Source organism: Cyanistes caeruleus, chromosome 4 (assembly GCF_971803275.1).
Source record: "Cyanistes caeruleus chromosome 4, bCyaCae1.hap1.1, whole genome shotgun sequence".
NCBI classification, from domain to species: Eukaryota; Metazoa; Chordata; class Aves; order Passeriformes; family Paridae; genus Cyanistes; species Cyanistes caeruleus.
In genome coordinates this window covers 46,258,492-46,282,913 of record NC_141704.1, presented here as the reverse complement: position 1 = coordinate 46,282,913, position 24,422 = coordinate 46,258,492, and the positions used below count along the sequence as shown (strand labels likewise).

General features: G+C 38.9%; 1 protein-coding gene across 3 annotated transcripts in view; it reads left to right on the top strand.

Moving 5' to 3' along the window:
• The window catches only part of TRHDE (thyrotropin releasing hormone degrading enzyme), a 211,220-nt gene that overhangs the window by 128,351 nt on the left and 58,447 nt on the right, over positions 1 to 24,422 (top strand). For all 3 annotated transcript variants that reach the window (XM_086884350.1, XM_086884349.1, XM_086884348.1), the window contains exons 8-9: positions 2,380 to 2,445; positions 4,877 to 5,064. In XM_086884350.1, coding sequence (XP_086740476.1) covers positions 2,380 to 2,445; positions 4,877 to 5,064 — 254 coding nt within the window. The remainder of the gene's footprint in view (positions 1 to 2,379; positions 2,446 to 4,876; positions 5,065 to 24,422) is intronic.

Below are 24,422 nucleotides of genomic sequence, written 5' to 3'. Positions count from 1 at the left end.
AGATAACTATTAAATGCAAGGATACTAATCTGCTTAGGGTTTCTTGTGCCGTGAAGTGCTGGATGATTGAAGAGCAGTTGTGGGAGGTACCACTGTATGCTTTTCTAGCTTTATACTGTTTCCAAGTGTCTGCTGCTGGTTACTGTCGAACACAATGTATGAGGATAGGAATAAGAGGGTATTTGATAGGACCTGGTTCAGAAACCTTTTGTTCTTGTGCCTCTGGAAAGTGCACTCAGATTTGAGACTGCGGTGTAGGTTTACTACTGAAAACCCATGTTGATACATGCTGTCACTTAGGACTGCTTTTTGTGCATGAGTTTGATCACACTCCTAGTTTTATGCTCTTGATGCAACTTCCATGAAATAATGACAAAATTGATGATTAGGTTGTATGGTACAGGGATCGTGCCAAGACACTGTGTTTCTTGCTGTATATTCTTACTTCATGGTAAAGGTTAGGATTCCTTTTGGCTTTTTTTTGTGTGAGATAAACATGTTAGGTTGGAGGATAATAAATTTTTAACTGAGTGATAGGCTACATTTAAACCTCCCAATCTATGTATCGGGAGGAAAAAACCCAAACAAAACCAAACTCAGAAGCTCAAACTCAGAAGAAAAGGGCAGAAGCATTTAATCTCTGCAGTCTTTCTGAACACAAAATGTAAAAGTCAAATATAATGTCTCATTGTAGATTGGTAAACAGGATTATTGCCTGGATGAAGTCCTCAGGTGTTCACCCATTTTATTTTGCACTGTAATGATTCTAAAAGCATCTCTCAGAAGGACCAATATGTGCAGCATTTTCTAGTACGGCTTAAAATGTGGATTGTATATCTGTTGTTATTTATTTACCTTGTCCCATTTTTGTTTAGTCCTGTTTTAGCTTTCTAATTTGCATTTCAGCTTCTTTAGCTTTGGAAGCTATTGAATGTTTCACTGCATCTTAAATGATTCTGTATTTTTAGACAAAATGGAAGCACAGTGTGCTATAGGTGCAGCCTATATCATATTGTCTTTTTTCCGAGTTAGTCTCATGACATTGTTAAGACTCAGCACTGCATTTATAGAGTCAGTGTTCTCATTTAGCCTTCCTAGTCTGTGATTAAATGGGAGTTGTTGCTTGTTTTACTATAAGTTGGCTGACAAAAGCTAAATCTGTCGCAGGTGCTACAATTTGTGTATCAGAAAATTTGCTTTCCAAATACTAATTATTCCCAAAGTATCTTACTTCACACAAAGCACAGATAACATAGTCAGCAAATTGTCCCAGTTTTATCATTGTGCAGTAAATTAGGGTTTGTCTTCTACCATTGTGTAAAGTGAAGATGGTAGAAATTCAATTTTAGGAGAACCAGTTGATGTACAACCTCTGATCTATTTTTTTCACTTAATTTGCCCAATCAAATGCTTGAAATTTAAGTTATTCAAATAATCAATGCTGAATTTCACTTTTGTAACTGAATGAGCTGTTGTCAAGGGACATGGGATGGTGGGAAACAACAGTGTTGTCTCTCCAGAAGTCATTTTAAAAGCAAAGTATTTTATGCTTGAAAAACCTAGACCTGAGCTGGTAATATGCTTAAACTATTAATTTGGGAAGTTATTTTAATACGATGGAGGCTTATTGGGAATTATCTTTCTGGTTGTTATGGGAGAAGAATGGACCTTCAGTTACCGAAACTGTTGCAGAGTAAGTGAAAGCATTCAGTTTATAACCTGCTCAGACTCTGACTCACAGCTGGTAGGAAAACACACATGTAAGTCCCTGTGCACAAGCATACAGTTAGATTCCTGTAACATATCCTCTACTGCTCCCTGTTGTGGGAAGCTTTTGTGATAACCTGTTACAACCCTAGTTGCCAGGATGATGTATTTTGACACTGAAGGGCCAGGATCTCCCTAGATAAGAGTTTGGAGTTTAGATGGACTATTGCTCAGTTAAATCTTCTGTAATGAATCGAACTGTCATCTGAGTGAACAAATTTTTGACACTAGACAAAGCAGGATGACCTGCTAAAATAGCAACTGGAACTGTGTTTCAGCAGCTTCTCCTTTCGTTGCCAAGAATTACCTAGGAACCTTTCCCAAGATTAGGCATGTGTTCTAAATATATATATATATAAAAGATATTTAGCTTATAGAATGACTTATACAGAAAAGGAAGAGCATTGAATGTTGTAAATGAAATTTTTAGTGACAATTTTTGCATTGCAAAGTAGCTTAAGAAACTGTTTATTTATTCCCTTAGGATGAACGTGCTGTATATTTCTAGATTTCTAGCAAATGCAAACATTGATGTGATTTAACTCCTAATAGCTCTAGTTGTTTGGCTTGTGTATTGTAATACTGATTTTTGTTTTTATTTTATTTCTGTAGGACTATTTAACCATTCACAAGTATGGCAATGCAGCTAGAAACGATCTCTGGAACACATTGTCAAAGGTAAAATGCTTTAATCTATTGCACAGAGGGAGAAGCAGGAATTTGCTATGGTGTTTTTGTTGGTGAGATCAGGAGTAAATAGTGCATATTGAGATCTTCAAGCCACAGAGCAAATATAAAAACTGATGCAAAGAAATTCCATTTGAGTTAACCTAGTGGCAACATTAAAAAGATGAGTACTGCAGCATTTCTTTCCTTTGTTATGTTAGAATATATTTCCCTGCATGTGCTGTGTCACTGATGTGCAGTGAAACATACTTCATGGAATCTCTGTCTGACTTCAGTGGCAGCACACTGAGACCCATAAGCTGGAAAGCACATAAAAGTGCCGAGCTTTGGTGTTTCCATCCCTTGTGTTTGTGATTTTGCATGGAGTTAAGATTTTTGTGAAAGACAAAACTATTAAAGCTTCAAAGTATGATGTAAACAGAGAATTATTTACTGTAACATTTGGCATGCTGTAGGGACGTACATTACCATATCCAGGCTTGGCTTGAGTTCTAGACCCTGGTCTAGGGCTCCACAATGGCTGTAATCTTTGTAAGATGAGCAGTGTGTCTGAATTTCTCCCTATGGCACTAGTCTGAGCTAGCCTGAGTCTTCCCCAGAAATAAAGACTGAGTGGAGGGCAATGTGTCAGAGAGTTTTGGCACAAGTAGCAGTTCAAGCCATACAAAACATGACAATCTAGTTGTAACTATTCACACCAAAGCTAGGATTCAGCTGGAGGTCAAGACATCTAGACAAGCAGGAATATACATGTAAACTAGGTGTCCAAGATCCTGTTGTTCTCACTGAGCCTTCAGTTGCCAATTCACAGATTTCTAACAGCTTTGACCTTAATTTATCCTTAGCTGGCTTCCAGCTGCCACATGAGAAACACATCTGTTGTAGGTACACTGGTTCTGAAAGAATGTGTTGAATATTTTAGGACATGTCATTTGACACTAGTGGATAGGAACAACTAGAATCCCAGAAATCTAGTCAATAAAGTCAGCAGAGCATAGAGAGTTATTCAGTTGGGTAGCCACTACATGATTATTTTATAATAAGCCTGAACCACTGACTGTTGACTAGAGACTTAAGATAGTTGTTCAATTACAGGCAACTAGTGCACCTAACTAGATTAGGTGCAGTAGGATGTTTGAGACATTCAGGCGTGTCTAACCAATTTAGCATAAGATATTTGGGGAAATCTGTGCTCTTCTGGACTGGCAGGTAAAGGTCAAATGACATTAGTCACCTGCATGTGGTCGACTGAACTAAGTCCTGTGTCTATACTGACTGCTAATGAGATCTGAGACAAGTAACATACTGTCAGGCTTTTAAATCTATGTCTTAATCTCTAGCTGAATGTCACTGCAAGGATCTTTCTTGCCTGCCTTTATTAAAGCCTCTGGGACAGTCCTGGGCGATGGGAAGTCAGAGGAATAAATGTTGTCTTGAAAGAGCTGCAGAACCCATAGCTAATAAAGTAGAACAAAAATGAGACTCTATTCTGGTCCATAACCACTACAGCTATGCTGTGTGCTCATACCTACTGTTGCAGCTAATAATTCTGTTTGCCTCAGTTGTAAATGCATTTGTTGCCAGCCCCTTTGTTCCTAATGCAGTGCGACTGCAGCTTCAGTTCTGAAGACACCTTCTGCTTGTATTCATCAGAGGTTGCTCAGTCTGTGATCTTGGACTGTTCGACAGCTAGGAGCATGTCCGCCGCTGAAGAACAGATGATGCCTCTTTCTCCTCATATGCAGTCTCATCTCCCATGATGCTATAGTATCTCTTTGTGTTTCAGATGAAAATCCACTTGTAAAACAGCATTTTTATTGACATATGGAATCAAATATGAACATATTAATCTTCTATGTATTGTGACAGGTGCAGTTTATGAAGCATCAGGGGATATCTTGTTATACATAGCTTCACTTTGGACTTAAGGGACAGTATTTTCAAATAACTAGTCATAACTAACTTTTGATTTTCAGAACAGAGAAGCTCTGTATTTTTAGAAATTAGGGCCTTTCAAATATGCCTTATTGTAGGTGCCTAGATCAGCTAACACTGTGTCTTTTTTAACCTTAGCTGGCTAAGAAAAGCTACCCAGTATTTTTGTGGCTCTTGTTAAATCCTGTAAAACAGGTTATTTCTTCTGTTACAACAGAAGTACTTGAATGATGTGGAAAACATGACTTTCTGACTGTCACTCTGCTCTCTGTTAAGATTGCTCAACATTTAATTTTAAGATACATAGAGCCTTAAATTCAGTCATGTAGTGTGTCTGTACTGTGTGTGTCTGTGCATACCTGCATAGATGTGTGATAATTATTTTACTCTTCAAAACCAGTTGTGATCCTGGGGACCAAAAGAAAAAAAAAAAGTTTTACATGTTGACACTGCTTCAGTGTATTGAAACTTCTCTTTTTTTTCCAAGGCTTTAAAAAGGGTTGGAAAATCTGTAAACATCCAAGAGGTAATGGATCAGTGGACATTACAGATGGGTTATCCTGTTATCACTATCTTGGGAAATGAAACTACAGAGAACATCATAGTCATCTCCCAGGAGCGTTTTGTTTATGATAGTGATACTAAACCCAAGGATCCTGCCCGTGGGGACAACAGGTACTTGTATTTCTCAGTTACTTTCTTTCAAGACCCTGTAGTTGTTTAAGTGAGTGTTTTATGTGTGTATTTTTATGAAAATGGCTTTTTTAGAAATCTGAGCTTTGCTTGGAATCAATAGCGTGTGGTGATGCTTTAATTTGAACTGTGGTAAGTTGGGGTTAATTAAAAGAATTGGAAAAAAAAGTCTATTGGCATCTTGGCAGTTCTCTGTGGCAGTGTCTTACATCACTCATCTGTTTTCTCCCCTTTTCTTTTGATTTTGTCACACTCCATGAAGTCATCTGGAATGTGATTGGAAGGTTCTTAAAAAAGTCTTTGGAGTGGACCTCTCAATGCTCGTACATTGAGAAGCCAGATGTAAATACATGTCAGCTACAGACCTCACTTGACTTGGGAAGCAGTCAGGAGCTGAAATGGACCTCTGTACAAGGCAGCTCTTTCATTTTTGGAGGCAGCTGAACTGGTCCTATAGGAGCTATTAGAGCTGTTACATTGGCTGAAATCAGCATCTCTGTCTCTATCCCTTTTCCATTTATTAGATTGTTTTGTTCCTGCTCCCAGCTGACTCTATATCCTTCCTTCATCCCAGAGACAAGCTGACATTCCTGGCTGATCCTGGGGAATCCTCATTGTTTCAAGCAGATTTCACATCATATTTTAAGCCCAAGAATAGCCGATGCTAGAGAATTTCAAGATGGCCTTTGAAATTTCTGTGTTGACCTGTTCATGCTCAGTGCAAAAGAGGGCACATTATTAACCTGGAATACTCTGTGTTTGTCCAGTAGACTTAAATTGTTAAAAAGTAAAATTTAATACAAAATTTTGATTGACATGTCCAGAGCTTGTAGAATATTCCTGTTCAGGAAGGCCTAAAATTACAGTAACATTTACTGGAAAGTGTTTAGAAGTTCATTATCTTTTTTTAGAACATGAATACTATGGAACTCAAACATGACACAGAGTAAATAGTTGATTTTCTGGCTGTATTGGCTGTATTGGAACAACCTAACAGGGTATTAAGCATCTGTCTAAATTCTGGGCTGAAATTAGTTCCTTTGTGAAAAAGAGATTAAACAACTGAATGTGGACTGTTGGAAATGTTTATGACTCATAGCTCAGTGCAGCAGGAGAGAGATTCTCCCTATCTTGAAAATTTCTGTTGTGCAAGGATATATATGTAATGCAATGTGAGTGGATTTTACTACTCAGAAGAACAGCAATTATTAGTTTTTTTATTCACTAAAACAGGTATGTTAAGCTTTTTAAGTATTACAGAAACTTTTAAAAATAGATTTTCTAGGTATGCACTATTGATTGAAGTTACTGCTGCTGTAATTTATGAATAAAGACTGCTGGGTGTGTGAAAGATATCAGGGCTATCTGGTTGCTTGACCCTGGCTGGATGCCAGGTGCCCATCAAAGATGCTCTATCACCACCTACCTCAGCTGAGCTGGGGAGACAAAATATGATGAAAGACTCAGGAGTTGAGATAAGGGCAGGGAGAGATCACTCACCAGGTACCATCATGGGAAAAACAGACTCAACTTGGAGGGGGTGGGAAAATTATTACCAATCAAATCAGAGAAAGGTAAAATAAATAAACAAAAATCTTAAAACACTTTCCCTGCACCTCTCCCTCTTTCCAGGCTTAACTTCACTCCTGATTTTCTCTACCTTCCCCCCTCTTCAGTGGGCTCCCCCCAGCAGTGCAGGGGGACAAAAATGGAGCCAGTGGTCAGTACATCAAATGTCTCTGCTGCTCATTCCTCCTCAGGTGGAGGGCTCTTGCTACACCATGGGGTCCCTCCCACAGAAGACAGTCCTCCACAGAATGCTCCACCTGAGTCTTTCCCACTGGCTGCAGTTCTTCACAAACTGCTCCAGTGTGGGTCCCTCCCTCAGGGTGCAGTCCTTCAGGAACAAGTTGCTCCAGTGTGAGTCCCTTGTGGGGTCAGAAGTCCTGCCAGGACCCTGCTCCAACCTAGGCTTCCTATGGGATCATAGACTCTTTTAGGCCTCCACCTGCTCCAGTGTGGAGTCCTCCACAGGCTGCAGTTGGATCTCTGTTCCTCCACGGACCTCCACAGACTGGAGGGTCACATCCTGCCTTACCATGGGCTGCACCATGGGCTGCAGGGAAATCTCTGCTCCAGTGCCTGGAACACCTCCTGCTCCTCCTTCTGCACTGATCTCAGGGCTTGTTTCTCTTACATATTCTCCTTTCTCCAACTGCTCTTTCCCAGCATTTCCCCGCCCCCCGTTACCACAGAAGTGCTACCACAGTGACTGATGGGTCTTGGTCTTGGCCAGCAGCAGGTCTGTCCTGGGACTGGCACTGGCTTTGCTGAACATGGGAAGCTTCTAACAGAAGCCACCCCTGTAACACACCTAAACCTTCCCATGCAAACCCAATACAGATGAGAATTAGATTTTGTTTTATTTTCATACATGACATTAATTTGTAGTTCAAACTACATGTTGTCATATATGGAATGGCTAGGCCAACACCACCAGGGCAGATTCTGCTGGGTTTCTTAGATTTTGATCCACAGATTTTATTACAGTTCTTGTTTCTAAACATTGGAGATAAGATTCAATGCTAGAGAGAGCACAGTGAGAGATATCCATGTAAGCCATGCAAGGAATTTAGAATCCTAACAGGCAGTACGATGCATACATGTATCTCCTTTGGCAGGTCTCTTCCCCTTTGGACTGTTTTTTTACTATGCTTCCATTTCCTTTTAGGCACAAACAGGAAAGAAGCCCCTTGCTCAAGGAAAGCTTTACAGATGGGTTGTTTATTCCAGCCAGTTAGGAGACAGAGCTAATGTGCTGCTTCCCAGATGAAGTTTTTTGAAAGCTATGTTACAGAAGTATAAATACCAAAGAACAGGAATCATATGCATTTAGCAAAAGGAGAAACTTATGCCATTTACCTTTCAAAAATCATCCATCAGCTTACATTAAAATCTTATGGCTTAGTTATAAATTGGTGTCTGAGTGTTATAACACTGACCATGCAATTTGTTCATGCATTCCGCACAGGCACATGTGGCTGGGTATGCACAGTGGCCGTGTGTCAATAATGTCCTTTCATACCATCAAATTAAGTAAAAAACAAGGTTGAGATACTGAAAATAAATTTAATCTTTTAGTTGGTAGTGACCTAGATATTTTTCAGTTGTTTGGCTTTTTTATTTCTTTTTTTCCACTGCTGAAGTGACTGTTGCTTCAGTTATTGTGAAAGCACTAGACAGGGAAAATCACATTAGTGTGTGGTCATTTGATAATTTGAGATGCATTACTCTACGTTGGTTTCTAATATTGAAAGAGCTGAACTTTGTATGACACGACACAGTTTTCTACAGGTTCACCAAGGGGGGTGGTAGCACTGTTGCGCAGTGCAGTGTTCTGGCTCGTTCTGTGGGTGGCTTTGGTCAGGAAGTGGGCAAGGGTTTGCTGATGTCTGCTGATGAGATATATATGTATATATACATCTAGAATCAGCATGCAGGCTTTGGGGGTGTTACAGATCAGTGGCCTAATTCACAGTCTAATAAAGTTAGTGCTTACCTCCCCTGCATGACCGGTGAATTTAGGCATTGGACTCATGTCTCCCTGGGGAGCCGTGTTAGGCACTGTAAATAACGGAGAGCAGATGGTATTTATGCCACATCTGAGGCCATGCTCTTGCAGGGCAGGCAACATTGGCTTCCTTAGGGTAGTTTATCTATGGATTAATCGTGATGATCATTCTAAACACCGTAAGAAGTAGATCTGTACAAAACACAGAAAAATGTTCAAGTCCAGGCATTTCCAGGAGTTTATCATCTAAGTAGATGACACAGTATGCGTTGGATGGCTCCAGGGAAGGCTCTTAAAGCATCCATCTACCCTGTAGTCTTTTGTTATCCAGAGGTGGGGCTGTAGTTTGATATGGCACAGCAATAAATGTCAATTCTATTGCCTCCAAAATTATGAGGAGTTTAAATTTTTGGTTCAGATGCTGTCTAGGCAAATTTAACTTTGCCTTACTATGGAAAGAGTCACTTCAGAGTAGGTCTTTCAAATGTATCTACTGCATAAGAAATGTAAATAAAGACGCAACTGAATATTTCAGAACCATTCTGGTTTTATAAAATGTCTGTGCTTTCCTTTATGCTGCGTATTTATGCAGCAATTAACTGTTAAAAATGAGATGTGAAGCTGCATATTTAATTTTTAACTCTGAAACCATGTAGAGGAAGACAGAAGCAGCAAGCAGATTTTTCTAAGTGATAGATGGTAAAAGTGAAAATTGTTGATACCTTTGGCAGTGGTTGATGCCTAGTCCATTACTATTAAGTGTCTTTAATTCTTCTACAGAAGAGAATGATTACACATTTTCCAATCTCCTGTATATTTGTGCTCCTTGTCATTATACCTGTAGAAAAATGTGTTTCAAGAGCCATACGTATACAAACCGTGATTTATTTCTGTGCATACAATTGACTGTATGGCTTGCTAAGCTCTAACACTTGGACTGAAATTATAGAAGGTATACAATTTCACTTCTTTGTAAACTGAACATAGATTTTGCTTGACACTTATGTCTTCACATGATCCATAGTTTTTATTTTATGAGAAAATGAAACTAACAATGACAGACGCTGTTTCAAGAAACATCATTCTTTAGAAGGGTCAAAATCACCAGCTTTGATTTGAGTGCCAAAGCCTGTGGCTGGTCTAATGTTTCAGTAGCAATTTCAGCTTAGGCAAGCAAAACTTTAAAACTCCTATTATAACTGTAAAATTCATATTCTATCCCCGTATAACAACCCTTTGGTTAAGCGTAGGTTTGGTCCTGGACTCCTGTATACCCCTGTGAGAATAGATTATGCCCTTAGTTTATAAGGCTCTAGGAGAGAAGGTGATATTCCATCTGACAGGGTTCAGTGGGTTTCCATGCTTACAAAAAGTGATGATTTTAAGGCACTAGCCTCATCCATCATTACAAAATGGCTCACAGATATGACAAAAAAATCTTATGAAAAATAATCTGTGGTCTAGACAATAACCAAACCAGTTTTGATGAAATCCATAAACCTTTTATATACTATATTGAAGAGCAGACGAAAATTTTCTGGTTGTGGGTGTGTTTTGCCCTTTAAAAATATACAAAGCTTGTCTCTGTAAAAGTGGAGAAGTAACCTTTCCAATGTTATCAAAATAATTAAGTTAATGTTGCTGGGATAATATTAATTTATACAGTGTTCTTATCACGCAGGCAGTTTCCATAGCTAATCTTTGCTTGTTCATGATAATATCCTAAAGGGGAATGTCTTGTTAGGCACTGAACACAGCTAGCTGTGAGAAAAGAGAAAAACAGGAAGATGAACAGATCGGGGTATGAACAGGATATGAATACATGCTGTAGTGTGGTAATCCTCTGTGCCTTTCTCTGTGTAGCTGAACTGGGGAAAATTCAGTTGAACAGTGCAAGCCATGGACATGACCAGCAAAACCAGAGCTGTAGAGACCCATGGGTCTAACACCCTGTAGTAATTGTGACAGCTGAAAGGCTTTACAGTGGGCTGCAGAGCTGCTCAGCAGTCACTCCAAGATGAATGATTAACTGCAGAATTTATTTCCCTTCAAGTCTCTTCTGAATTTCCTAGACAAAGCTCCTTTATTTATTCAGGCTTTGCAGAAAAAGGGCTGTGCTTGTCCCTTTACTGATAATGATTTGCATAGTAAAAAGCATTGCTGTGTTTGGATATTGCCATGTGTATTCCTATATAGTTGTACAGCATTATTACTTGAGCAGCGATGGGGAACTTACTCTGTCCACTTACCAGCTAAGGAGCTGGTTAAACACAAACCAAAATGTTAGGAGCACAAGGGGAATACTGATTAGTATCTTTGCCATGTTCTTAGAGCAATTGTGGATTAATGTAGCATATGTAGTATTAATTATGTAATAAAAAAGGACCATAATATGGACAAATATTGTTCCATAAACTGAGGAAAGAGGGCTAACAAAATATAAATAGAAAACAAAGTGCTCATTTACCTCCCTGTTTCTGAGAAATATCCTCTCATCTTCCATTTTCTCAGGTCCTTTGAGCATTTTCATGTTACGCCTTTCATCCTTACTATCCCTGAAACATTGAGGCTGTATCAGTGTTTCTACCAGAAACAACTACTGTGTTGTTACCTAGGGAGCAGATGTGGTAGCCCTAGTTCTTCTGGAGTGACCTGAATGTCTCTATATCAGCTGTAATAATAATGAAGGGAGCAGGCTCCAGGAAAAGTAGGTACCAGTGTATTAGGCACAGAGGAAATGGAATTAACAGGAATGAGATGAAAAAATCAAGAGTCCTTAGTGGATCACAGAACTGTGTGTGAACACTGCCAGGTATTGATTTAACAATTTTTTTTAGCTGGTCAAGCAGGGACTTGAAAATACTTGTTCTTGTACAAGACTGGGAAAGTGTGGGGTGCTCCTCTTGAAATGCACACTGCAGTAGAGGCCAGCTCTATGACACCAATAGATCGTGTCCTTTGATGTGCATAAGGACAGTCCTTAACCCCAGGGGCCTGAGAGAGGACAGTGCTGTGCTGAGTGCACAGCTGAGGAGCAGCTGAGTGCTGCTTCTCCTTAGGAACAGGCAGAGGAGCTGCCTCTGTGAGTGACCTGGAGCAAGGCTGCCTGCCTTGGGCACATGATGGAACAGTGCCTTTGCTGTGTTTACTAGCCCAGCCCTGGTGCTGTGCACTCCTTCTTGCAATACGGTTTTTTCTTTTCTCTAAAAACCACTAGAATGTCCTGGGTTTTTGTTTTGCTTTTTCACTTTCAGAGGCTTTTCTGATTCTTGCATATATAAAAAAAAATCTGAATAGGAAGTACTCTTAAAATCTCTTCCAGTATGTATCTGTGCAAGTGTCTCCAGCACGGTTTTGCTGCATGCAAAGATGGCAGAAATGCCAATTATAATTTAACACTTAATTTCAAAAACCATTTCACAGCTTCTAATTCTAAGAAGCTCTTCTCACTGGGAAACTTCCAGGATGCTTTGGTGTGCAGTATATAGACAACTTTCAGTGTTAGAATTTGCGGAATGCTAAAGAGGACAAAATTAGTGTCTTGTATCATTCCTTCCTGAGTGGTGGCAGCACTTGTATCCTGATAGAAGTTTGGCTGACAGAGAAAAGCTTCTGCTGTATTTTATTGTCACTGCAGAATGTGCCACTTTCCTCATCTTATTTGCTAACATTAACTCTCAGGAATTGCTAGATACCCAGTCTAGTTAATTGACTCATATTAATTAAATCAATTTCATGCTGGGGGAAGGAGCATGTACTTGGGGGCAGTGCTGTGTTTTAATATAGAGTGAAGTCTTAAGGAGATGAAGAGGAGAATAAGGAGAGCAGTGCTTGTGGTGAGCTGCTTAACATGCAGGGGGTAGGAGAGGCAGCGTGGCACGGCAGGGTGCAGGAGCTGGAGCATTGAACTTGTGTAGCTGGAATAAGCAAATATGAAGTACCAGGGAAACAGAAAAGGGATTTAAAATCAGGGCTTTAGTGAGGGAAAGACCAGATTGGGGAAGGTGCAGACAACATTTAACAGAGACAAGTTTTATAGGAGGGATGAGGATGAATAAATGTTATATTTTGTTGACTTTGGAAAAATCAGAGATGTGAGTTGCCCACTGTAGACCAGAGGATCAAACTTCTACCATGCTCAGTTTTTAATCTCTTCTTCCTCCTGCTTTTTAAAGTTGCTGATAATGGCTTTCTTTTCTTATCCCTCTGCATGAGCCATTACAGTCAACAGTAGAATCTTGGGTTTTATGGAGGAGATACTTTGGTGGGGGACTCTAAGGAAATTTACTGAGGAAAGAGAAACCATCATAGAAATTATATTTTAATCTTGCTTAAATTCACAGTATTTAAAGGAAAAATCAGAACTGAGCACTAGAATATGCTGAAAAATACTTGGTACTAAGACTCTGGGAACATACTGGAGGATTGTAAACATAGCTAAAGGGATACTCTCTTATTCCTGTGGCTCCTCAGTCCATAACACATCCTTGTGCTCCACTCAGAGAATCTCAGATCTGTGCTCAAGTCAAGGGATTATACTTATGTGTAAATCACGACACAGACACGGGGTTTGCATGATCAGCTCCTTGTGTGCAATTCTGCGAAGGTGTTTTGCACTGGTGCAAGGCAGAACAGAGGATGTTGGAGAGATTAAGAGCCTTTATTGCAGGGTAAAGAGGCAGCTGTTAGGACAGACACTTAACAATGTTAAAGCTTCTTTGTATCCATATTTGATTCAGGACCCAAAGTTGCTTGTCACTTTTGAAAATGAAGCCTTTTGTGTTTTTGTGTAAAAGGTATTTTAAGGCAGGGAGCAGACAGCATGTGCTGACAAAGAATTTGTAGTATTTGTTCTTTGCCCACATCATTTTTCTAAATTTGATAAGGTACACTGCTAGCACTGGCACTGAAATGAGTCAGTCTTAGATAGATTCACAATATTCATAACCACCTCATTTATAATTTATTTTTAGATGAAATATTTAGCTAATATTACACAGAATTTTATAGAAGGTTTAGTAATCAGATAATTATATTAGTTCTGCTATGTTGTGTTATCATCAGACAATGCTTTTATATTTCCCCTCAAATTTGGTAATTTAATTCAGATTTACTAATTTAAATTACCTTGTGTCTACCCTTAAAAAACAAAAGGATAATGAAGTTTAGACCGAATGGATGGCCAAAGACATACAGCTGTTTTCTAACAGAATATGCAGGCTATCATCTTAAGGCAGATCCACAGTGCAGAGCCACTCATGAGCTCTTTCATGCTAGGGCTACTGACTGATACAGCAGTGAATCTTTTTTTTATGTCTGTAACTTTGTGTTGTTTTTACATTGGTAAGGGCATTATATTTTGCATAAGACTCCTGGAAAATGTAAGTTTTTTCCCTTTTTCTGCTCTAAGATTTACTTAAAGCCAAAAATTATTCCAAAGGTTCTTGTGAAATCCAAGAGGAAGTAAGACTATGGCAGAGTAAAGGAAAACCACAAAATCTGCATCTTTTATACATTGCTGGTAAACATGTTAATCAGTGTTATGACTACAGATAAATTATAATGTCAATTATTGTTTTAAAATACATGCCTCTAAAATTAGTTCCTCTAAAATATATTTCAGCAATCCTGTACTGACTTTGAAGATCTTTTCTCTGTATATACCTTTGTATTTAGGTCCTTATACCTAAAAACCTAAACAATCCATGATCCGTCATATAAATAGTTGCTCTTAGAAGCAGCTGTCAACCTTTCATTTAAAGTCTTCCAATGTATTGCCTTTTTTAATATGTTTCTAAATGAAAACATATAGAAAAATGTATAAAATTAGCAGCTGTATTGAGGCAGACCTGCAAATAAAGAAGCTTAAAATCAGAAGCAAGACATCCTAGATGTGCTAGCCTCTCTCAAGACTAGAATATAATCTTCCTAGTCACTCTCATGCAATTTTAAATATTTCTCCAAACTATAAAGATTATTCATAGTTTCCTTCGTGTGTGCAGCTAAGTATAATTTGTGTTCAAAATTATAATAGGTTCATAATTTCAAATACCTTCCAGATCCCAGAGTTTTATTTCCCTCTGAAATATATATTAGCTGTATTCAAGTACCCATCCAATCAAAGCCTCAGACAAAGTAGATAAATCTTAGTTAAGAGGCAAGACTGCTCTACAAATTGATTTCTGTTCATCCATGAGACATCTTCTAAGCTTACTTCTATTAAAAACTTGAAATACTTTTCAAAATCTGACACCTCAGGTGTAAAGTCCATTCAGAGCCACGAGGTGGTAAAGCCATTATCTGCCTGGAAGCATCTATCACGCCCTGATCCTGTTGGGTTGATCTGGATGGTATGTTGGTCTGACTTGAAAAATTTAATCACCTCCATAGTTGGGGCATAAGGGAGAAGGAAGAGAAGAACTGATACAAAAAGCCCAGGTAAATTTTGAGAGTTTTTGGCTTAGATGGTAAGAAGAAGACCAGTCAATAACTTCTGAGTACTAATGTGTGCCTCACTTGGAATTTTGTTACCTGCTTAGGCAATACGTAATATGTGTGTGTATTCTATTGCACTCTACCTTCACTATATCTGGACTCTCGAATGAAAAAATTGCCATCTGTATTACAGCCAGATAGAGCTCCTTGAAGACAATGCTGGAATATGTCTTTAATTCACAGAGTCCATCGAAGTCCACCAAAGTTTCATAAAGGAGCACAAAACTCTTTGGCCCAGTATAGTGTAGAATAATCTTAGAATAAGCATTTCCACACCTTTTTTTTTGCAATCTTTTTCCAGTTGCTCATGTAGTCAGTGTTATTAATTAGATTATTTTTTCCTTAGCTTACCTTTTTCTTGTTGATCAGTCTGTTAGTCTTGGGTAAGGACGGAACCCCTGTAACCCCAGAATCCCTTTGTCAGCACCATTTCTTTTCCTCATTTTGCTTAAACCCAACAAACTGTGGATCCTACAATTAATGTGGTGTGTGTCACACTTACTGTGCCCTGCTGTTTGATTTCGGCACTGCATACAGTGTTGCAGTCAGAAATTGTCTATCTGCAGGATTTGTGAAAGTCCTGTCTGATTCAGACATCAGAGGCCTTCTCCTTTTATACAATTAAAGTACTGTCCTTTCTGGTTTCAAGTTAGCTGACTGCAACTTGTTCCTTGATGAAAAAGTCTGATATTGTCTGCTTTTTCATCTCCCTTGTAGGGAAATTCAACTTAATACCTTTACCAGTGTTCTCACGTGTTTCTCACTGTTATTTGTATTAAACTCCTTGTTCTCACTTGGAACTCAGGAATTAAGGTCACACTGGGCATATACAGATGACCAGTGAACTTCAAGCTATGGATCAGGGGATCTCAGTTATTTCAAATTGTTCTTTTTTTATCCAATTTTCATTTGTATTTGTCTTTGCTGCAAAGTTAGTGAAATCTTCCTATCTGTCATCTTCCATGCTCACAGGGTACAAGAAATCCTTTGACATCCTGTCTCAGTGTAGGAGATGTAATAATTGTGAAAGAGGGAATAACATATTCTTCTGTTGTGCTATGCCTCTGGGCACAGCCTACAATCACTTTACTGGCTTGTATTAAATCTAATGAAATCTCTGTGTTCCTCAGTCTTGTGAGAATGATATTCACAACATGAATATATTGTCAGCTCCTTATCCATTAAACAGAACTAACACTCTTGTGGAATTGCACTTAATAAAAATGTGTGATACTCACATGAGCTTCCCCTGAAACCTGAATTACTCCTTACTGAATGAGATACTATACTATATAATAACCTGGGAAAATCTCTATGATGCTTTTAAATTATCTTTCCCAGCACAATCTTTCTAGAAAGTGTGACTTACAAAATTGTATCCTGCTGAGTCCTGCTTCTTGTATAATCTTTTTCTGTAGTAGGAAGCCCTGCAGCTGTTTTGCTGTTCAACAACTTTCACTCATTTTCTACTGACCACCTTACTTGTACTTGTGCTCTCAGCATAGGATGAAATGCTTCCAGGTATCACTGCAACAAGGCTTGTGATTTTCCAGGTTGAATACACTTTGAGGTTTTCTGTTAACAATTTATCTTTCAGCCTTCACTATCTTAACATTCAAAATTCAGTGAAAACAAATTCTTTTGGCTTGTGTTGTGGTTTGACCTCAGCCAGCATCTAAGCCCTATACAGCCAATTGCTCATGCCTCTCGTTGGCATGGGGGAGAAAATTGAAGTAAGAAAACTCATTGCTTGAAACAAAACCAGTTTAAAAGGGAAAGCAAAAGCTGCTTGAAGAAGCAAAGCAAAACACCACTTTTTGGGCAGGGAGGTTTTCAGCAATCCTCAGGAAAGCCGGGCTGCATCATGCTTAACAGTTACTTGGGAAGACAAATGCTGTGATATCTCCTCTTTCTCCTTTTTCCCCCAGCTTTATATACTGAGCACGAGGTCACACGGTATGGAGCATTCCTTGAGTCACTTGGGGTCTGTTGTCCCAGCTGTGTGTCCTCCCAGCTTCTTGTGCACCCCAAGCCTCCTTGCTGGTAGGCTGGGGTGAGAGGCAGGAAAGGCCTTGGTGCTGTGTAAGTACTGCTCAGCGATAGCTAAAACATCCCTTTGTTATCAAAACTGTTTGTAGCAACAGGCAAAAAAATAGCCCCATTCCAGCTACCATGAAGTAGTAGTCCAAACCTTGCTAATCTTACTAACAGAAACTGTACTTGTCTTGGCAAGAAAAGTGAGAGATCTCTACTGTCTGCTTTCTATACTGATTTAATATCCATGTATCACACAATCCTTTATTTAGTTCATTATCAACTTTCTGTGCCTTTTCATTAGCCAGAAACATCTGCAGCCATGTATCTAAATGCTTTTACTTGCCACTATTTGTATATGTCTCCAGAGATCAGCCAGGTATTCCACTGAAGTGAAAACACAAATTTTAAATCTTAGTTTTTGTTTTCTAAGATTCACTTGCATTCAAAAGGTCAGATTTTCTCATTACTTTGCTTTTGTATTTTTTTTGTGTCTGAAATCCAAGCACATGAGTTTGTGCGGATGACTGATACCAATATATTCCCTTGGTAAGAAATGCTAATGTCAGCATCCTACCCTGTTCAGGGAATCACCAGTGTTTGCAATGGCTACACTGAGAAAGTGTTCCCTCCTCAGACTCAGTGCTGCTCAGCTGAGCATGTGTTTATGTACAAGAGAGACTTCAGCATTTCCATCTGGAGAGAACTGAGAATGGGAAACTAGTGCTGAGGAGTACTTGCTCCCTGTTTCTCATCTTCAGCCACTCTGGAATGTACCAGGTTGTTACCTTTAACTGAAGAGACAGAGTTGGCATTTTGGATATTAAGTTCTGGTGGTTAAAATAAGGACATAGGTGTCTTAACCAGTCAGTTTTACTCTTGGATTTTCCTTTTTATGCTTTTTACTCTTAAACTATTTTTATGCTCCACTTTATCTCTGTGTTAAATAACTTTAATCATACACTCAGTGATAAGAGGTCTTAGATTGTTATGTTCTCAAAATACTTTGCAAAGATTAGTAAGTGGTACCAATGAGCAAGAAATGGATTCCCATCCCACAGAAATTTTTGACATATCAAAACATTTCCCTGCAATGAATCAAGACAAAAATCAAAGCAAAAATTGGGGAAAAATTGGTTTAGAACATTCATTTCAATTCTGTAATTTAACTACCTTACATTTCAGTTTCAGTCATTTTAACTTCCCCCTGCAATTTTTTGAATCAGCAAACTGAAAGTTCTTATTTAAAACAGTAGTTATAAAATGTTGCGGCAGTGCCTTTTTAAAATAGTGTATTTGAAAATCTGTGCTGAAGCCTTCTTTTTCTTACAAGCACCTTGGTTTTGAAAATTTGCCTTTTTCACTTAGAAATGAAAAAAAAATCATAGGGAAGTTAGTGTTTAATTATGGATGGTCTCTTTGTCAACACTGATGAAAAAGTTAATTTAGTTGCTTGCAAGTGTGACTGGTGCCATCCAGAGAGCCATCAGGTATCTTACTTTGCCTTGTGCTGCCACTACACAGGTGAGAGCATCCTTATAGTCTTACAGACCATAGCAGATGTCTCAGATACCTTACGACAGCTCATTTGCCATTACCTTGAACAACTGAATTTATCCAAGAGAAACTGAGTCATGGAAGAGTGATGGTTGGGATTTTACCAGTGCCAGCTGATGGGTACATGATTTCTGTTCTTCCAGCCCGAGATAACTCGCAATTTCATTTCTCAGCCTACTGAGGTGTTTGAAAGTACATACAGCTTTTGGTGTTAAGCTTTCCTGAAAATAATTCTGTAGAAGCTTTGCAGTGGGAGAGATTAGGAAAAAAAGCAGATGGCAAATCATTTGCCTCAATTGACTTGATTGATTTTGTGTGATGCCACTGAATATACAGCCTGTATATCCTCCTCTGATATCATGTTCTACCTACAGTGAAACTTGTTTTCCTGTGCTCTGATCACATTAGAGCAGAAGGCTTTATCTCCTTAAGTCTCTTCCCACCCTAAATCATTCTATGACTCAAGTTTATGATTGCCACTACACTTTAAATTAATTATCCTTATTATATCCTGCTAAGAGGCAAATCACTTAATTTGCTTTTGTGCAAAGCCTTTTAATTTTGTCTCTCATTCTTCTGTTGTTAGATGTACTAAAAAAAAAAGTAATTTTTTTTCCTTAAATCTGTACATTGTTCTATTCTTCCTTATAGTTTTCCTCCTTTGATTTCCTGGCTAAGTATATAATCAAAGACTATTAATAGATGTCTTCTAAATCTAGATGGATGTAATTTCTTGTAATTTAACAGGATTTTTATGTGCTTTTTGAGGTCCAGCTTCCTCCTTAAATATTCCTAAAGAAGTTAATCTGCACTAGGGTAAGAGAGAAGAACTATTTAGAAATATAAGCAAAAAGTGAAAAATTAGATGGTTGAATTTCTTAGTGGAAGCTCATAGCCCATTAAATTCTTGAGAAACCTGTGCTGAATTTTTTCCTATTCAGCCATGTAATAAAGGGTGTGGAAGAGTTAGGTGTCAAGAGTTTTCTGGTAATAGGAGTTTTGTGAGTGTAATAAAAACAAGTATTACTTAGCAAGATGACAGAAGTATTCCTTAGTGCTAGTTGACATGGTAATAAAAAGACAGGTGGAGCTTAATGCTGATAATGAGGTGATACATGTGATATATGTGGGGAATGCAGTTCGAACTCAGATACTCGGTTGGTTCTAAAGAAACTGTTTTCTCTCAGAAAAGAGATCTTGGACATGTGGTAGGTAATGTTCTGTAAACATCAGCTCACTGTCCAGACACAGTCAAGCAAGTAAATAGAACAGTAGGGATTAGTAGAAAAGCAGCATTTAAAAAAGTATAAAGAGTGTAGAAGAGGAAAAAATTATGCCACTTTTAATCCCTGGTAGATATGCCTTCAAAGCACTGAAGCAAGGCTTGGTTTTCTAACCTGAAATAGTAGGTAGGAAAAATACAGAGGTGGACAATAAGAAGGATTAAGTACAGTTTCTGTGTAAAGAACAGCAGGATAGATTAGAAATCTTTAACCCAGGGGTCTGTTAAAGCAGGATAAAAGAGGAGTGTTGTTCACTTTCTCTGCCATTCAAATGTAGGTAAGCTGAATTCTACAGTGGTACTTTAGTTACAGATGTTCTGTCACTTCATGTGAAGCAGTCACATTGCTTGTATACTCCTTATAATGCAGGATAATAAGCCTCTGAATATTGAGCAGATACCTTCATTGTTCTGTGAGTAATGACTAGGAATAGCTCAACTTCTTTGTTTAGTTTTGAATCCAAGGGAGAAGGAAGAAATGCCACTGGAAGAATGTGGTATTCACTGCCTGCATTGTTTGGGAGCTTGGTACATTATGGTTACTGGGAAGATGAATCTTGAAGATGAATGGATTTATATCTCAGCAAAAACATTTCACATTTCATTAATGTGAAAAAGTAGATGAAAAGGTGTGTAAAATTTGAAATGCCAGGAACCTTACCTTTTCATTTTTAATTACCTGAGATCTTTATTTTGAAAGCAAAGGGAATAAACTACTGGCTTTTTTCTGGCCTTGCATAGCTCTTTGCAAAGAAGCCACTGAAAACCCAATGTTTCTGTGATATTACTATTCATCAGAGGCAAAAGTGTGAGGCATCATGTTTGTTTAATGTTTTATGGTCTCAGGATTTGCCCACAAAGGGATCTCAGTTCTTATTTGCTTAAAATCAAGTCGTAACCAAGTAATCATCACAAATACAATAATTTTCCAAGTGAGATAAAGTATACTAATTCTGCCTACCTAGTCATTATGTAATGCTCAAGACAAAAAAATAAGTCTACATATTCCACACAGAGCATGATTAGTTTGCTTCTAGTATTGCATTAGCTAGCTTCTGGTATTGCATGTAACTTGGCTGATGCAAGACACTGATGCTTTGTGAAAGAAGACCTTCTGATTAATCTTTAAGTTGAATGAACACGCTCCAGTATTATGCATTAATAGGATGCTACAAAAAAATCCACCAATGCATTCTCTTTAATTGTGCATTATCCTGTCAACCTAAGTTTAACTATTTCACATGAGAAGTTTCTCACTTGTAAATCAGCAATAAAAGGTTTATTTATAATACCTTTCAACAAGATTCTACATTCCTTATATTTCTTGAAGATTGAACAATGTTATGTTCAGCACAGTTCATGTTAACATGTCTGTTCTAGTTTTAGGTGTCTCTCCTCAGCTTCAGAGATGGTTTTTTTAAAGTTCCTGAAATAGCCCTTAGTTTTTCCACAATAAGAAATTTGCCTTTAGCTCCCTGTCAAAGTAATCAGGTTTGATTGTGGAGGGACATTATGTGGGACACCTCTGCAGCTGAGCAGCATCTCAGGCAGACTGAACACACAGTTCATTAGCACCATTTCACCCAGGGGCTGAGTGTGCTATCTGTACAGGCATCTGAGTCCTGCAGACATGATCTTGACAGTAAGAGGACTAAATGGGTTGTTTCAAGTCTTGCTGCCCTGGTCGCTGCGCCCTCAAGGCTAGATTCTTACTGTCACTGGAACTGGTTTGTCACAGCAGGCAGCAGATGGCCAGGTGGAATGGGATGTTTTTTTCCCCAATTATAGATACATAGTCAGAGCACGCTGGTGGTGCTCTCAACATACAAATAAATAAAACATCTGCACTACTCTCAGACAAAGCAGTAGGAAAGCAGGAGAGTGGTCCCCCTTTTTCATCTTTGCTCTGTAAAGTAGAAGACTCCTGATAGAAAAGTGCAAGAAAATTTCATTCTAGTCTTACCTGGTGAACACAGTCCATACAGATCATTCAGAGACAATGAATGGAAAACGCCGTTTTGGAAGGTGAGCCAAGTGTGTCTCCCTCACATACACAGAAGTTAGCTACAGCTTCTTCTGCAACAGCAGCAGAAGTTTCTCTGAGAATGAAGAGGAATGGAAGGAGAAAACAGCAGCAGTAAAGTAGGAAAAATGTGGTCTTTCTAGATGTCTACTAAAAGGACGCCTGTGGTTACTTTGGGAAACCAGGGTGAGATTTGGAGATCCTGGAATGTCAGGAGGTCTCTTATATTGGGGAGGTAAAAGTTAAATTTGCCAGTACTAATATTCCCAGCTAAATCCCACATACTTTCTGGTGGGTAGATTTTGTGACACTTGTTCTGCAGCTAGATCACCTTTCAGAGAAGGATCTGTCTTTACTTCAGTAGAATTTATCTTAATTGGAGACAATATAAAATATTATAAGGTAGCATAAAATTCTTCTCTGTACAGATATTACAATGTACAGAATACCTTTCTGTGAAGTTCCTTCTCAAAATAACAGGTGTCCATGTATATGTTCATACATGAATATTTGTGGGTGTGTATATATGTGCCTAAATCAGGTATATAGGCAGCGCCTAGTATCTTTTATTTTGCGATTTTGCTTTTTCAGCAGGAGTTGAAGTGTCATAAAAATACCATGAAAATGCAGTCTTAATTTTTTTTTCCACATACCAGTGTTCCTGTTCTTTCGAATAATGTAGGAACTCTATGCTAAATTTAACCTTATTTTTCTCAATCATAGTTTGCTAGGATCTTTTTCATCCCGAAGAGCCATGTATTTAGAACTGGGTAGGTTTCTAAAGGTGATGTATTTCCTATTTTATGGACAGACTCTAAGACATTGGTGTGTGTCTTGTGAGGTATAAGGTATTTAGTGGAGTAGCGAATACAATTCAGTACATCACTTCACAGCATCTCCTGATTGCCCTCACCTGCTGAACCCAGGAGTTACTGCTGCTGTAGCTAAAGCAGCAGGATACAGTACACACTTGCATCTCATTACTCCAGTTCACAGTCCAGAAAATTAGTTAAGCCAAAAAAAATGGAGGTAACTTTGTGTGAAGATCCCCAGATTGGGAACTGGAGAAGCTAATGCAGCAATGGGTATCTTTTTCTGCTGGCTGTGTTGTGGAGTGTGATGATGTCCAGCACAAGGAGTGGGCAGACTGATAAAGCCAGTAGAACCTTCAAATGACACAGCTTAATTTTCCAAAAAGTGTCTGCCAGAGCATGTGCTTATGTGGAGCTTATCTTCAGTGCAGGAGCATGGCACCAACGTTCAGAGAACCTAAAATCACATGGAAACTTGTTCTTCTCTCATAAGGCAGTAAATGCCATGCTTTATTTCTAGTGTCACTCATAGCTCTTTCAACAACATGGTTGTCCAAGTATCTCCCCATCTTTGCTGAATCACTGCTGTATGGACAAGTGTTTCCCTGCACATGATTTTGTTCTAAGCAGTGTGTATTCCTGTGTGTGCTGTGCTGGGGGCTCTTTGCAAATGGGTGGGGAGCTGTGAGCCCAGTGTGCTGGCAGGGCAGGGCTCTGTCCCTCCCCCAGCCCCCAAATCATGCCAGCCAGGCAGCCCTTGGAAGCCAGCCCATGTTGATGTGGCTGTGGAGCATTTGGGTGGTGTTTGCAGTTCAATGGAGCAGGCTTCTGGGTAAAAGGGGAAAGCCTAATTTTGTCTTCGGTACCATGGGCTGGTTTTGCAATGCTGTGTACTAGCAGGAGAGAACTGGCCCACACTCACCTTTTGCAATCATTTTAATGCAATTAGTATGAAATTATATTCTTAATTGGTATCAAAGTGGTACTTTATGGTGATATCTGAGCTGGAGCCAGGCCCTTGCCATGCTGCCTTGCTTATCTGCACACATACTCCCATTGACCACCTTCCTAAGGACCACCTGTAAGGCACCTAAGGCAAAGGGACCACCTGTACCATTCAGTAAAGTGCTTCCCCTTTACTGCTTTACAAAATGACATGGCAGGCCTGTGAGGGAAATGCCTACTTTTCCACTGACTCGTGAAAAATGCTGCTTTTGAGAAATAAGAAGAGGTGATGATGAAGACATGGAGGAAATAATCCTTTCCATCTGTTCCTAAATATATTCACTTCACACAGTCAATTTGTTTCTTGAGATGAAGATGTTATTTATAACATTTACTTCAAATGAGAAACAATTTGTAGTACCATATAGGGAAGATGGGGTCTGTTTATACCAGTGTATCACCAAACCCACATGTGATGTGTTTTGTCCAGTTTGCATATGCATTGGTCATAAATGGTGCCCAGAAGTGGAGATCTGTCCCATTCATTTTGTTTTTATAAACCAGCAACAGTGAAAGCCCATTGTAGCTTTTTAAGAAGTTGCTAGAAGAATATGTTATTTT